At 43.0% G+C, this 12755-nt stretch overlaps 1 protein-coding gene across 1 annotated transcript in view; it reads left to right on the plus strand.

Moving 5' to 3' along the window:
- MEP1A (meprin A subunit alpha) overlaps window positions 1-12527 on the plus strand; it is a 37098-nt gene extending 24571 nt beyond the window's left edge. Inside the window, exons 8-14 of the mRNA XM_030315663.1 lie at window positions 1050-1271; window positions 2041-2190; window positions 4966-5181; window positions 6484-6957; window positions 7693-7866; window positions 8384-8684; window positions 11687-12527. Of these exons, the coding sequence (XP_030171523.1) occupies window positions 1050-1271; window positions 2041-2190; window positions 4966-5181; window positions 6484-6957; window positions 7693-7866; window positions 8384-8684; window positions 11687-11843 (1694 nt within the window). The 3' untranslated portion in view covers window positions 11844-12527. The remainder of the gene's footprint in view (window positions 1-1049; window positions 1272-2040; window positions 2191-4965; window positions 5182-6483; window positions 6958-7692; window positions 7867-8383; window positions 8685-11686) is intronic.
- Window positions 12528-12755: the final 228 nt, after the last annotated feature.

Raw genomic sequence — 12755 nt, forward strand, 5'->3', positions numbered from 1 at the left:
TGCCCCTTGAATTGACTTTCTAACCTATGGAATTGCTGACCAGGTACAGCTTTTGGTGGATGAGGTACTTGCTTATTAGCAAGATGTATCAATCCTGAATATTTTTCTGAATTCACAAATTTCCTTTTCCTGCCGTTTGGAACACCTGCCTCTACTTTAATGTTTTATCTTCTCTTTCTTAAAAGCTTATACTGGGGTGCCTGGGTGGCTCAGTTGGTTGAGCGTCCGACTTCGGCTCAGGTCACGATCTCACGGTTCGTGAGTTCGAGCCCCGTGTCAGGCTCTGGGCTGATGGCTCAGAGCCTGGAGCCTGCTTCCGACTCTAATGTTTAAATAAACATTAAAAAAAATTAAAAAAAAAAAAAAGCTTATACGTATACACACACACACACACATTTATTTATTCATTTATTTGTGAAATGAATCTTTGATGTAAATGTATACAAATATTTAATAAATTGTATGCAAATCTATAAATTAATTATAACATGTGTTTTTATATTATTTTTAAATATACTTTTAATTTTTATAAGTGGATATACTATTATATAATATATTAATGTAATTAATATATGATTTTTAGGGGCACCTGGGTGGCTCAGTCAGTTAAGCGTCTGACTTTTTTTTTAACATTTATTTATTTTTGAGAGACAGAGTGAGACAGAGCACGAGTGAGGGGGGGGTGCAGAGAAAGAAGAAGAGAGAATCCTAAGCAAGATCTCAACTCAGGTCTTGATCTTAGGGTTGTGATATTCAGGCCTGTGTTGGGCTCCACTCTGGGCATGAAGCCTACTTAAAAAAAATTATTTGTTGCTATTAATTAATAATATGTATTGATATTATGTACATTATGCTAGTATAAAATATGTTAAATATATATATATATTTAAATCAAATGTTCATTTTTTCTTTTTGGTCTCTGCTTAAGTATCTAGTCAAAGGGGGCACGACAGGGGAAACGATATAACTAAAAAGGAGTATCTAGTCAAAGGGGCACGACAGGGGAAACGATATAACTAAAAAGGACCCGTTGATGCTCTCTCTGATAGGTTTTGAGCACAACTTTAACACCTACGATGACAGCTTCATCACAGACCTCAACACGCCCTATGACTACGAGTCTTTGATGCACTACGAGCCTTTCTCATTTAACAAGAATGAAAGCGCTCCTACCATCACGGCCAAGATCCCTGAGTTTAACACCATCATTGGGCAGCGCCTGGACTTCAGTGCCACTGATTTGGAGAGGCTGAACCGAATGTATAATTGCAGTGAGTACTGCTGGGTCTGAGAAGTAGGTAATCGAACCTCAACAGAGCTTCCTCTGCTCCCCCAGTTTCCCCTATATTTCCCTTCACTATTCTTTCCTGTTCTAGTGAAGGACAGTGGACAAGCCACATAACTTTAACTTATTGCTAGATTAGAAAAAATAGTAACACCTGCCTCACAGGATGGTTATGAAAATCAGTTACGTGGTTGTGTTTTGCAAAGTAAAAGTATTGGACCAATGATGTAAGAAGCTGTAATTGTCCAGCTTCTTTTGCATCCTTTTGAATGGTGCATCATTCTGTAAATCTCAAGATAGGGGACAAGCTTGGAAGTATTTTTTATCCTGCAAAATTCTTTACCCAGAGTAGTTGTTCTAGAGCAATCTACTGCTCAGAGATGGGATGTTTTCTAAAATGACTCTACTAGTCTTGAGAGACACATTCTTTAATTCTGTTCAATATGTATGTACAGAAGACTTACTACATACAAAGATCTACTAGGTACCTCCTTCTTGATCTAAAGGAGTTCTTCGTTGGCATTTATAGCAAAGCATGATGACAGGTCTTTTTATCATTTGACTCTGTGAGGTGGGTAGGGCTGCATCTGTGTTGGATGTCCTAAGATGTAATAGATGACAGCAGAATTTGCATTTGAGAAAAGTCAAGAAAGTGTGCTGTATCTGAACAATGAGGTCTTTTTAGCACAAGACATCAGGTATTTGAAATAAGAGGACTTAAACTTTAAACCAGGTGACAAAAATATCATTTGCAGCCACAACTCACACCCTTTTGGACCACTGTGCTTTTGAGAAGGCAAACATCTGTGGGATGATTCAGGGGACCAGAGATGATGCTGACTGGGTCCATGAGGACAGTTCGCAGCCTGGACAAGTGGACCACACCTTGGTGGGACAATGCACAGGTGAGTGAGGGCAGAAAGTAGGAACTCTGCAGTGGTTCACCAGGTTCAGTCAGGGAATGGCAGCTTACATGTTTTGTCTCAATTGCAATGTTAGTTATCCAACATGGAAATCTGAACAAGCACAAAGAACATTTCTCGTATCTTAATTATTAGCTCAACAAAAAGCATGCAGGTTCTGGGCGTGCAACAGAAAGATGCATTTAGGTCATGACAAAACTAATACAGACATGTGGTTGCTAATACATGATTTTGTAAATAAAGGTCATGTCTCTAGAACAGTGCCCTCCAATTGAAGTATAATACAAGTCACATACATAATGTGAAATTTTCTAGTAGCTACATAAAAAAGAAACAAGAGAAATTGTCTCTGGCTACACACTTTATTTAACCCGATATATTCAAAATATTGGCATTTTGACATGCTATCAATATTAAAGTTATTAATAAGCTACTCCACACTTTTGTACTAGGTATTTAAAATCTGGTGTGTATTTTACCCTTGTAGCACATCTCAGTCCGGATTGGTCACAATTCAAGTGCTCAATTACCACATTTGGTAGCCGCCATATTGGATGGCACAGCTTCAGATCGTTCTTAGGTGTGTTTTGTACAGTGAAAAAGTCATAAAGTCAGACAGACCCGGACAGGAAATCTGGCCCCACCACTTGCTAATTGTAACCACAGAAAGTTGTTTTTGTTGGTGCCTTTTTTTTTTTTTTAAGTCTTCGCTTTTGTCAGACTCTCTGAGCATTCCAGGATTTTGACACTTAAGCATGAAGATGGAAGGAAATCATGCATACAAATCCTCCGGCTGCAGACCAGCAGCTGCCCTCTCTATTTTTTTCCTATCTTCCCTTTCTTTCCAGAGGTTCCATTCATTTTTTTATTTCTACTTTAGCAGCCTTTTATTTGGTGCCTGTCTTAGAAAAACATCTCAACCCTATAGATTATAGTCAGTTTCTAAAGACTAGGCTATTACTGCCTGTGGGAGTTGGTTATATTTCCTTCACAGAAAGGACCCGACTTGTCACCCAGTTGCCAGGCCACTGAGCTCAGAGGTTGTAAACAATTGCCACTCTCCCTCCAGCCTCAGCAAAGGGTGAAAGTCTCTGTCACACATCATATTACTAAACACATAATCTCAAGTGTCCAAAGGGTGATCTAAGTCTGAAGTTCCCTCTAAATTCCCATCAGAGCTTCCCACCCACTCTCTCCCGTGGGCTGGCTGACAGGCCAATGTACAGTTTCAGGCTAAACAGAAGGGTGACCTTTATGTGAGAGGTCCCAGTACCCTAACAGGAACAATGTCCCACCACCTTAATAGGAAAGGAAAGAAGAAATATCTAAAAAGTTTTATCAGGTTAGCTTGACAAGCCATTATGCATCTTCCACGGGGGACATTTAATGGGAGTGTCTGCTAGAGGGCACTGGTGGTGGTAAGGTAGATGTATAGACTCAAAGAGCACAAAGGATCCCTTGGGATAGAAGCCACCTCCCATCTGAAACCAGGAGAGATGAATGGGCACCTTCTAGTTAGTGGCAGAGCATGGGCAAGAATTCAGGTGCCCCGATTCCCAAGTCTGAGTTATTGGACTTTCATTTCCTACCCCTCAGTGCACCTGGGTGAAATTCCTCAGCAAGGACCACCTGGAGACCCTCTTAGCCAGGTGACCTCTTGTTGTATTTGACCCAAGCACTCAGTAATTCACAACGCAGACAATTCAGGCTGGTAAGTTCAAGTACTCAGAAGAACATGCAAGAAAATATCATGTTTCCCGATATAACATTAAAGCCATTATGATATTGTTAAGCTTTGTAGAAAGCTTATTTAACCACTGATGCTTGCTGCCATTGGGGAAGGTACAGTGCCCCATGTATGACGCTGGATGAAGCGGAGAGTCATATTGCCAAAGTACCTAGAACTGTACTAGAAGCTCACTTCGTTTGTACTTTGTGAGATATTTTGAGTGGGCTGTTTGGTAAGAAGTTGAACGCTGTGGTACAGCTTGAAGGACTTCTTTTTATGCAAGAATTGTTCTTTGTGGTTGACTTTGATGTGCTGATTTTCCATATGACATATTCCTTGAGTTTCCTGCTTCTTTTGGGGGAGAGAGTTCTGAGGTTTAGGAGTTGGACAAACCCCAGCCTGGTTACAAATACAGACATTTTGCACCCTCCTTTTCAGTGTTCTTTTGAAGCTTTCCTTACAGGCAGGAGAAATCTTCAACTAGTCCCCTTAATATGCCTCGAATGCCCCTTCTTAAGGCACAGTAAGTGTGATTCTTTACCATCAATAATACATCCAATTGCAGGCTAGAAACAGGTGAGACTGAATCTTTTTATTATCATAAATATTTAAATTCCAGTTTCCAAATATGAGGAGCGCACAGTTTGTTATACAACCAGGAAGTCAGCTCTTTTCCTTGGAATGAATCTCTAATTCAAACAAGAAAGCCAATGAGGAAGATAGAATTCATCTCAGAGATGAATTTGCTTGAAGCCCACGTCTCCTTAAGTCAGAAGTATACATTTCACAAGCTTGGGGACAAAGGCATCAGAAGAGGCACTGGGGCGCTGGGGCTTTAGCTGGGGAGTCAGTTCGTGGAGACACAAAGGAGACGTACTGACAAGCCATCTTTGTTCATTTTCCCCAGTAGAGTTCTAGCTTGTGTTGCCTGGATAATGGCCGTTGTTCCCTATTTCACTTGGGTGGCATCCAGGGCCCCCTGGGGTGTGGGCAGCTGGAGACGGGTCACTGGGGTGCTCTCGCCACAGGTGCCGGCTACTTCATGCACTTCAGCACGAGACTGGGGGTGGCAGAAGAGGCAGCCCTGCTGGAGTCACGGGTTCTTTACCCAAAGAGGAAGCAGCAGTGCCTGCAATTTTTCTATAAAATGACAGGAAGCCCTTCAGATCGACTCGTCATCTGGGTCAAGAGGGATGACAGCACGGGCAACGTTCGCAAGCTGGTCAAGGTGCAGACCTTCCAAGGTACCTAGAGACATTCGTGCAGGGGCTGATTTGGCTTAAATCTGGGATCCTGCTCCTTCTTCCCCTTTCCCTTCCCCTTCTGTTGCTCCCTTCCTCCCCCCTCTTTGTTCCTTCTCCTCTTCTTTCTCCTCTCCTTCTTCTTCCTCCCTTTTCCTGCATCCCCCCCACCCACTCCTGCTCTTCTAAGAGCCCAGCATAATGTCTGGTATGTTTTAACCCCTCAGTGAATATTTTAACCGCTCAGAAGTCAGAAATAGCATCAAAAATTTAAGTGAGGCTGAAATACACTTTTGCAAGAGGTCCTAGACCCTCAAGATCCTTTGTGGTTTCTTGCGCTGTCCAGCACAGGACCCCATGTTCTAGAATGACCTCACTTCTTACTCAGTTCTTTATTCAGAATTATTACTTCCCATTCAGTCTCAGGAAAAAAAGCAAGTAGACCTAATTTTCACTAGAATGTGAATATCTGGATAGTAGCAACCCTGATTGTATTATTTGCTTCCTGAAAGAGGATGGGTCCCCTACTTGGTGGAATTTCAGATAATATGGAAAACAGAAAAAATTAGGTGTTAGTGGGTGAGTCAGTTCTGCATAGGGGAGATCCAGCTTGTCCTGTATGTGAACATTTAATGTAGAGTCTGTCATATATCTCTCTAGCATCAAGTCATAGGTTGGACCATATGAAGTTGCCATTATTTGACTTTGAGTTTACAAAATGATTGTTTTATATGGTTCAGACTAATATTTAGGTATTCAGTGCAAACATTAGGGGCTGGGGTGCATTTATACCATGAAACCCATGGGGGAACACAGAACCTATGGAATTTAATAATAATGGAAAACAAATTCTGGTTAAGATTTGAATATGAGGGGTGTCTGGGTGGCTCAGTTGGTTAAGCATCTGATTTTGGCTCAGGTCATGATCTCGCTGGTTGTGGGTTCAAGCCCTGTGTCGGGCTCTGTGCTGACAGTGTGGAGCCTGCCTGGAATTCTCTCTCTCTCCCTCTCTCTCTGCCTTTGCACTCTCTCTCTTTCTCTCAAAAATAAATAAACTTAAAAAAAAGATTTGAATATGCACGTGAAAATAAATTATAGTGTATCTTTTTATAGTTATTTTCCTTCAGTAGGTATGTGACTTTGGAGAAGTTCCTTAACCAGTTTATAACAGTATCTACCTCATAGGGATGCTATGAGGATTACATTAGATAATTCATATAAATCTCTTGGCCTGGTACCAGATTCATAGTCCGTGCTCAATAAATGTTGGCCACAGTTGTCACCAACCTTATTCTCTGTCCTTAGGAGATTTGGACCAAAATTGGAAAATTGCCCATGTGACACTTAGAGAAGAAACGAAGTTTCGCTACCTTTTCCAGGGCTCCAAAGGTGACCCCCAGAACTCAAATGGGGGAATTTACCTAGATGATATCACCCTGACGGAAACCCCATGCCCCACAGGCGTTTGGACAGTACGGAATTTCTCGCAGGTCCTTCAGAGCACAGTTAAAGGGGACAAGCTCCTGAGTCCTCGATTCTACAATTCAGAGGGATATGGTTTTGGGTTGACTTTGTACCCTCATGGCAGAGCAAGCTACAGTCCATCTGGCTACTTAGGAGTTGCTTTTCACCTGTGCAGTGGGGAGAATGATGCTATCCTGGAGTGGCCAGTGGAAAACAGACAGGTGATAATGACAATACTCGACCAGGAACCCGATGCCAGGAATAGAATGTCCTCAAGCATGGTGTTCACTACCTCTAAGTCCCAGACATCTTCAGGTAGGTGCTCTAAGATCTGCCACTCGACCCAAAAGGGCCAACAGATGTGGTTCCCATCTGTGTACAAGAGGTTAACACCTCCTCTCACATTTCCTCTTCGGGTGTATCAACAGCATAGTCATGTAGGAATAGTCAGCTGAAAATTTTCAATGTCATTGCATCTCCCTTCTCTTTTCAGAATTTACTCTTCAAGCATTTGTTAAGGACTTGCACTGGGCCAAACTCAGTGCCCTGTATCCAGCATAGAAGCAAATCAGGCAGTTTCTGCTTCGTCTAACTCAGTCTAAATGAGAGGACAGAAACTGCTAATCATTTATCAAATACTCAGAATTTCCTAGCCTCTGTGCCGAACTAATGCACTGACTCCTAAAATATTAGTGATCGTCGGCATGTCAATGAAACAAGCTTGTATCAATAAAGAAATGCACAGACTTTTTAATTTTCAAATGAAGAACCTTAAGCCTTAAAAGGAAGAGGCTATCGCCATCCTGTCTTTCCCTCTTCACTGAGGAAGTGACCTAGTAATGGACAAATGACCATTCAGAGCTCTGGTTCTCTGCCCCTCCCCCTTCCCAATTCTGAGTTTTGATTCTCCTGGAAAGCATAAATAATCTGATTTTTTCCAACTTGGTTTTTTTTTTTTTTTCTAAGAAAGCTCTATATACTCATTAAAGACAAGTTGGAGAGTGAAGTATAAAGAGGTAATGTGATGTTATGTTACCTATAACTTTGCAGCCATAAATGACTCCGTCATCTGGGACAGGCCATCCATTGTGGGATCCTATCATAAGGACTGTGATTGTTTTAGAAGCATCGACTGGGGCTGGAGTAATTTTCTCTCCCACGAAATGCTAAAAAGGAAGAGTTTCCTTAAAAATGACGACCTTATACTTTTTGTGGACTTTGAAGGTACTTTTCCTGATTTTCCTGAATAACTAAACCTATGTTCTGGGGCTTCTACTGATTTTACACCGATTTTTAAGCATCTCATGGGGGATAGGGATTGTTTTGAGGACCAGGTTAAAAAAAAAAAAAAAAAGATGTGCTCTAGGAGAGCTATTGCTCAAGGACTCTCATCTTTATTTTAACAGTCCTTGGGAGAAACTAAAACTTCAGTGTCATCTTTTTTTGATAATTTATCAAATATGACAGTTTGTTGACTTCAATTTAGTTTGGGTCAGTGTATCTATGCTAGCTTGGTGCTTCTTTTTCAAGCTGGATAAATAAAAATGTGATTGCATTAGTTTGAAAAGAAAAACAGCTAGCATGCGAATCAGCCGGATTCAAAGCCACCTCTCCATGGCACTGAAGGTGATGTCCACGAGGGATAGGGGTGGCCCAGGGAACTTTCTCCAGAAGTGGAAGTTAATTGTAGTCAGATATTAAGTATAGATGTTCCTCACCGCCCTTTGTCTAATTCCTCAAGATATAACCCACCTTCTCCAGACTGAAGTTCAAATTGAAGACGCAAGGCTGAGTCCCCAAGGCCTCGTTCTCCAGGGCCGGGAGCGGCAGACCTCAGAAGAAGGCACAGGAAAGGGCTTGTTAGAGAAAGCCCTACCCAGCAACCTGGACCAGGGGCAGCCCAGCCGACCGAAGCGGTCAGTGGAGAACACAGGCCCCTTGGAAGACCACAATTGGCCCCAGTACTTCAGAGACCCATGTGACCCGAACCCTTGCCAAAATGAAGGCATCTGTGTGAACGTGAAGGGGATGGCGAGCTGCAGGTAGGCTCCCTGGCCATGTTGGGGGGGGGGGGCGGGCAGGCGGTGGGTCAGCAGAGGTGAGCCCAACATTTGCTTCCCCCTGGTAAAAGGTTAGGACAATGACTACATCAGATGGTCAACTGGATATGACAGTCCCTGACTCCACAAAGCTGTGCTCTGAATCAGTGGGCCTGTGCTGTCGGGGCACAGAAGGGGTCCTGCCAGGGCAAAGGGGTCCCACATCTCCTATCTCTTGACGTTTATCCCTTCCCCCGCTCTGGGATGTGATCAACAGGGTCTTGAATGTTGTGATTTTGAACTCCACTGCAGCGCTCACAAAAGTTCCAGGGACTTTCTACTCCATGACCTGCCTCAGTGGGACTTAGGGCCAAGCTTATGTTTACTGACTGCCAATGTTGTTAATTATGATTTCTGTTGTCTGTTCTGTTGCACTATTTTTATAGCTATGTTTTTAATAATAGTAATAAGGACATCTGATATTTTTTGACTGCTTGCTATGGGTCTTGGGGTCTCCTGAGTAGTAAACATGCATGCTCTAAATTATTCGTCACATCCACCCTGTGACATAAGGACCCCCCTTATCCCCATTTGGTGCTTAAGGGAGCTGAAGTTTAGAGAGGTTAAATAATTTGTCTAAAATTACCCAGACATCAAATACTGAAGCTGAGACTTGCATCCAGGTCTGTCTGTCTGCACGGTTCGCTGTATTTAATTGTCCTTTTTATAATGTTTGTTGTTTGCATAAAATATTTCATGAGAGGATATATGTGAGGACAGAAGCATCGATTTCATGTGGCGGGATAGTAGCAGAGGTAGCGACCAGTCTGCTCGGCTCAAAATACCTACGTTTCTTCGGAGTTCTTTTCAATCTCCACTTTGTTTCTTCTTCTGTAAACTCTTAGTTTGAAATAATTTTAAATTTACAGGTACATTGCGAAAATACTGCAGAGCTCCCCGTTCCCTAATGTCCACATCTTACCTACCACAGTACAATCAACAAAGCCAAGAAATGAACATTAATGCAACAAAATAGTGTTAACAATAGCATTACACCAAACTACAGACCTTATTCAGATCTCTCCAGTCTTTTCACCAATGTCCTTTTTTGTTCCAGGATCCGGCGTAGGGCCCCACCTCATATTTAGTTTCACCCTCCTTCAATCTAGGACAATCCCCCAGTCTTTCCTTCCCTTTCACTACTTTGACAACTTTGAAGAGTACTGGTCAACTATTTTGTAAATTGTTCCTCAATCTGCATGTATCTAATGTTTTGTCATGAGTAGGTTGAGGTTGTAGATTTTTGGCAAGGGTCGGGACACCTGATGCCAGTGGGCGTTATGACTGGTGCTTCTAACCTTGATCATGTGGCCAAGGGGTGTCTGTTCCTTACTCTGTTGCTAATATATGTCTTGGGAGAGACATTCAGAGATCATACAGCATCCTGCTTTCCTAAATTCCTCATCCGCTGATGTCAGTGCCCATAGGTGAACCTGCAGCAACAATACCTCTGTAATATTCCGACGGTGATTTCCCATTCCCCTCAATCCCTCCGCATTCATTAAGTGACATTCTTCTGTAAAGAATAACTGTCCACTCCTCACCATTCATTTGTTCATGCAATTACTTATTTCTATCGCTAGGGACACACAAATGTTGATTTTATTCTATGGGCTATAGTTCCATAATGCCAGTATTTCTTATATTGCTCATATGGTTCCAGCCTTGGCCTTTGGGAGTCCTTCCAGACTGGCTCCTGTGTCCTTTTTGCACACACTCATTTTTCCATGAACACAATTTTACCTTCTGGCACCACAGGATACTCTAGGCTTATCTTTTACTTTCCCTGTCCCAGCCCTGGAACGAACCGCTTTTCCAAAGAGCCCTGGTTCCTTTTATTGGAGAATGTCCTCCTTGTAGAGGGCTCCACAGCCATGGGTCTGCACTGCTTAGCTGATAGGTCCTTGGATGCCAGATTTCCATATTTCCCAACTGGCTTCCTCCTCAGAGTAAGGACAGCCAGTGGTTTCCACTTGTGTGTCACTCTCTGCTAAACCCAATGATTCCTTTCCCACAAACCTACAGCTTGCAGTATAAGCTCCTCTAAGGGAATGCAAGGGAATTAATTAAACTGTATTTGGAGGGGACTGGGCCAGAAAAAAGATTGAATGAACTTGCTGTTATGCACTGATTTTTAAGAAGCCAACGTCTAGTTTGGAGGAAGATAAAATAGTCCCAGCGTTAGTAAAAGCAGTCTGTGACTTCTGATTGTCACATTCCACTCTGTGATTAGACTTTGTGGTGAGGGGATTGTTTGAAACAAAGGCTAGAATGGCTGCCACGGAAAGGATGAAACATCCCCCTCAATGCCCTGCTTCTGAGGTTAGTTGATCTCTGGACCAAATGACATTAGAAAACAAACCAGCAAACCCAGGGGGTGGCCATTGTGTGCCTACTGCGTACCAAACATGACAATAAGCACAGCGTGCTCACGATCTGGCATATTTCAGGGCAGCCTGGGATACAGGTGACAGGATGCTCATGTTACAGCAACATTCAAATTGATATTGTTGGAAGATCTTGGGCTCCCACCAAAGCACTGAGCCAGACTCTTTCTGGAGAATTTCCCCTGTAGCTTATAGTCCGAGCCAGCGTGGACAGCGTATTCTTCCAGTACCCCAAACCTTCCTCCTAAGCCTTGCACGTGGTGGCCAAGAGTCCCAGGTCTGGAGACGGACCTCCGGAAATTAGGCTTTTGAGTGTGAAACACTAACCGTGTGACCTTGAGCAAGTGACTTAACCTTTCCTGCAAGGACAGGATAATAAGAATAAGGATAATAAGATAATAAGGATAATAAGAAGGACCTGGGAATAACTACCACCTCCTAGGGCTGTTACAAGGTTGTATCGACTCATGCAAAGCCTGGAACGGGGCCAGGCACGTGGAGCCGCTCCGCCGGAGGCTCGGGTGGCTCCCACACTCCTCCTGTGTCCTGTTCCCCTAGGTGCGTCTCCAGCCAAGCCTTCTTCTACACGGGGGACCGCTGTCAGGCCATGCAGGTGCACGGCAGCCTCCTGGGCCTGATGATCGGAGGCACAGCCGGCGTGCTCTTCTTGACCTTCACCATCATCAACATCCTGTCTCAGAAGCCAAGGCAGTGACACGCCTGCTGACAGCAGCCAGATCACAGAAGCACCTTTGCTACTTCAGACCTTCCTTTCTGGGCCTCAGCACAGTTTGGGGAAATTTTTAGCAGCCTTGCTTTGAATAGGCCTCCAGCCTCCGGTGTGGCCATAATGGTTCTTCTGCCCCTGATTCCCACATGGTTCTGTGACCCTACCGTGTGCTCCGAAGGGATCTAGCGTGTCCTGGGACAGCATCCATGACACTTCAGTGCGAATCACTTATTTAATTGGCTGTCTTTCCCGTAGACTGTAAGCTCCATGTGGGCAGGCCCTCATTTATCATGTTAGCTCCAATGCCTGGGGGCACACCTGGCTGGCGCATCATGAGGACTCAATAAATACGAATGAATGAAATACTAATGAATGAAGAGCTAAGTTATAGAAACTCTCACTCCTACTGCAGATAAAATAGATACAGTGATACTTGTATGTCATTTATATTAAAATCAAATACTTTTCATCAGACACCATAGTACTCAATATACAATAGTACATGAGACACAATAGTGTCGTGGGTGAGAGGAACATTCCTCCTTGCAGCAGACTTAATGGCATTTGCTTTCTTCCTCCTCTGATTCTAAAAATAGGTCTTTAATAAATTCAATAAATATTGAGTCGGTACCTTCTGTGTGTCCAACATTGCATGTAAATTTGTGTGTGTGTGTGTGTGTGTGTGCGTGTGCGTGTGTGTGTGTGTGTGTGTGTGGAGAGGGAGGGTTGTCCAAAGCTCCTTCAGATCTGTTTAAGTTTAAAGTATATTTTATCTACTGTTCATGTATAAAATTACTATATTAATAAACAGAAAGCATCTGGTAGAAGAAAGTTAAAATTTTTTTTAATGTTTATTTATTTTAGAGACCGAGAGGGAGAGAGAGAGGCTGAGTGAAC

This window comes from Lynx canadensis, chromosome B2, assembly GCF_007474595.2.
Source record: "Lynx canadensis isolate LIC74 chromosome B2, mLynCan4.pri.v2, whole genome shotgun sequence".
NCBI lineage: Eukaryota > Metazoa > Chordata > Mammalia > Carnivora > Felidae > Lynx > Lynx canadensis.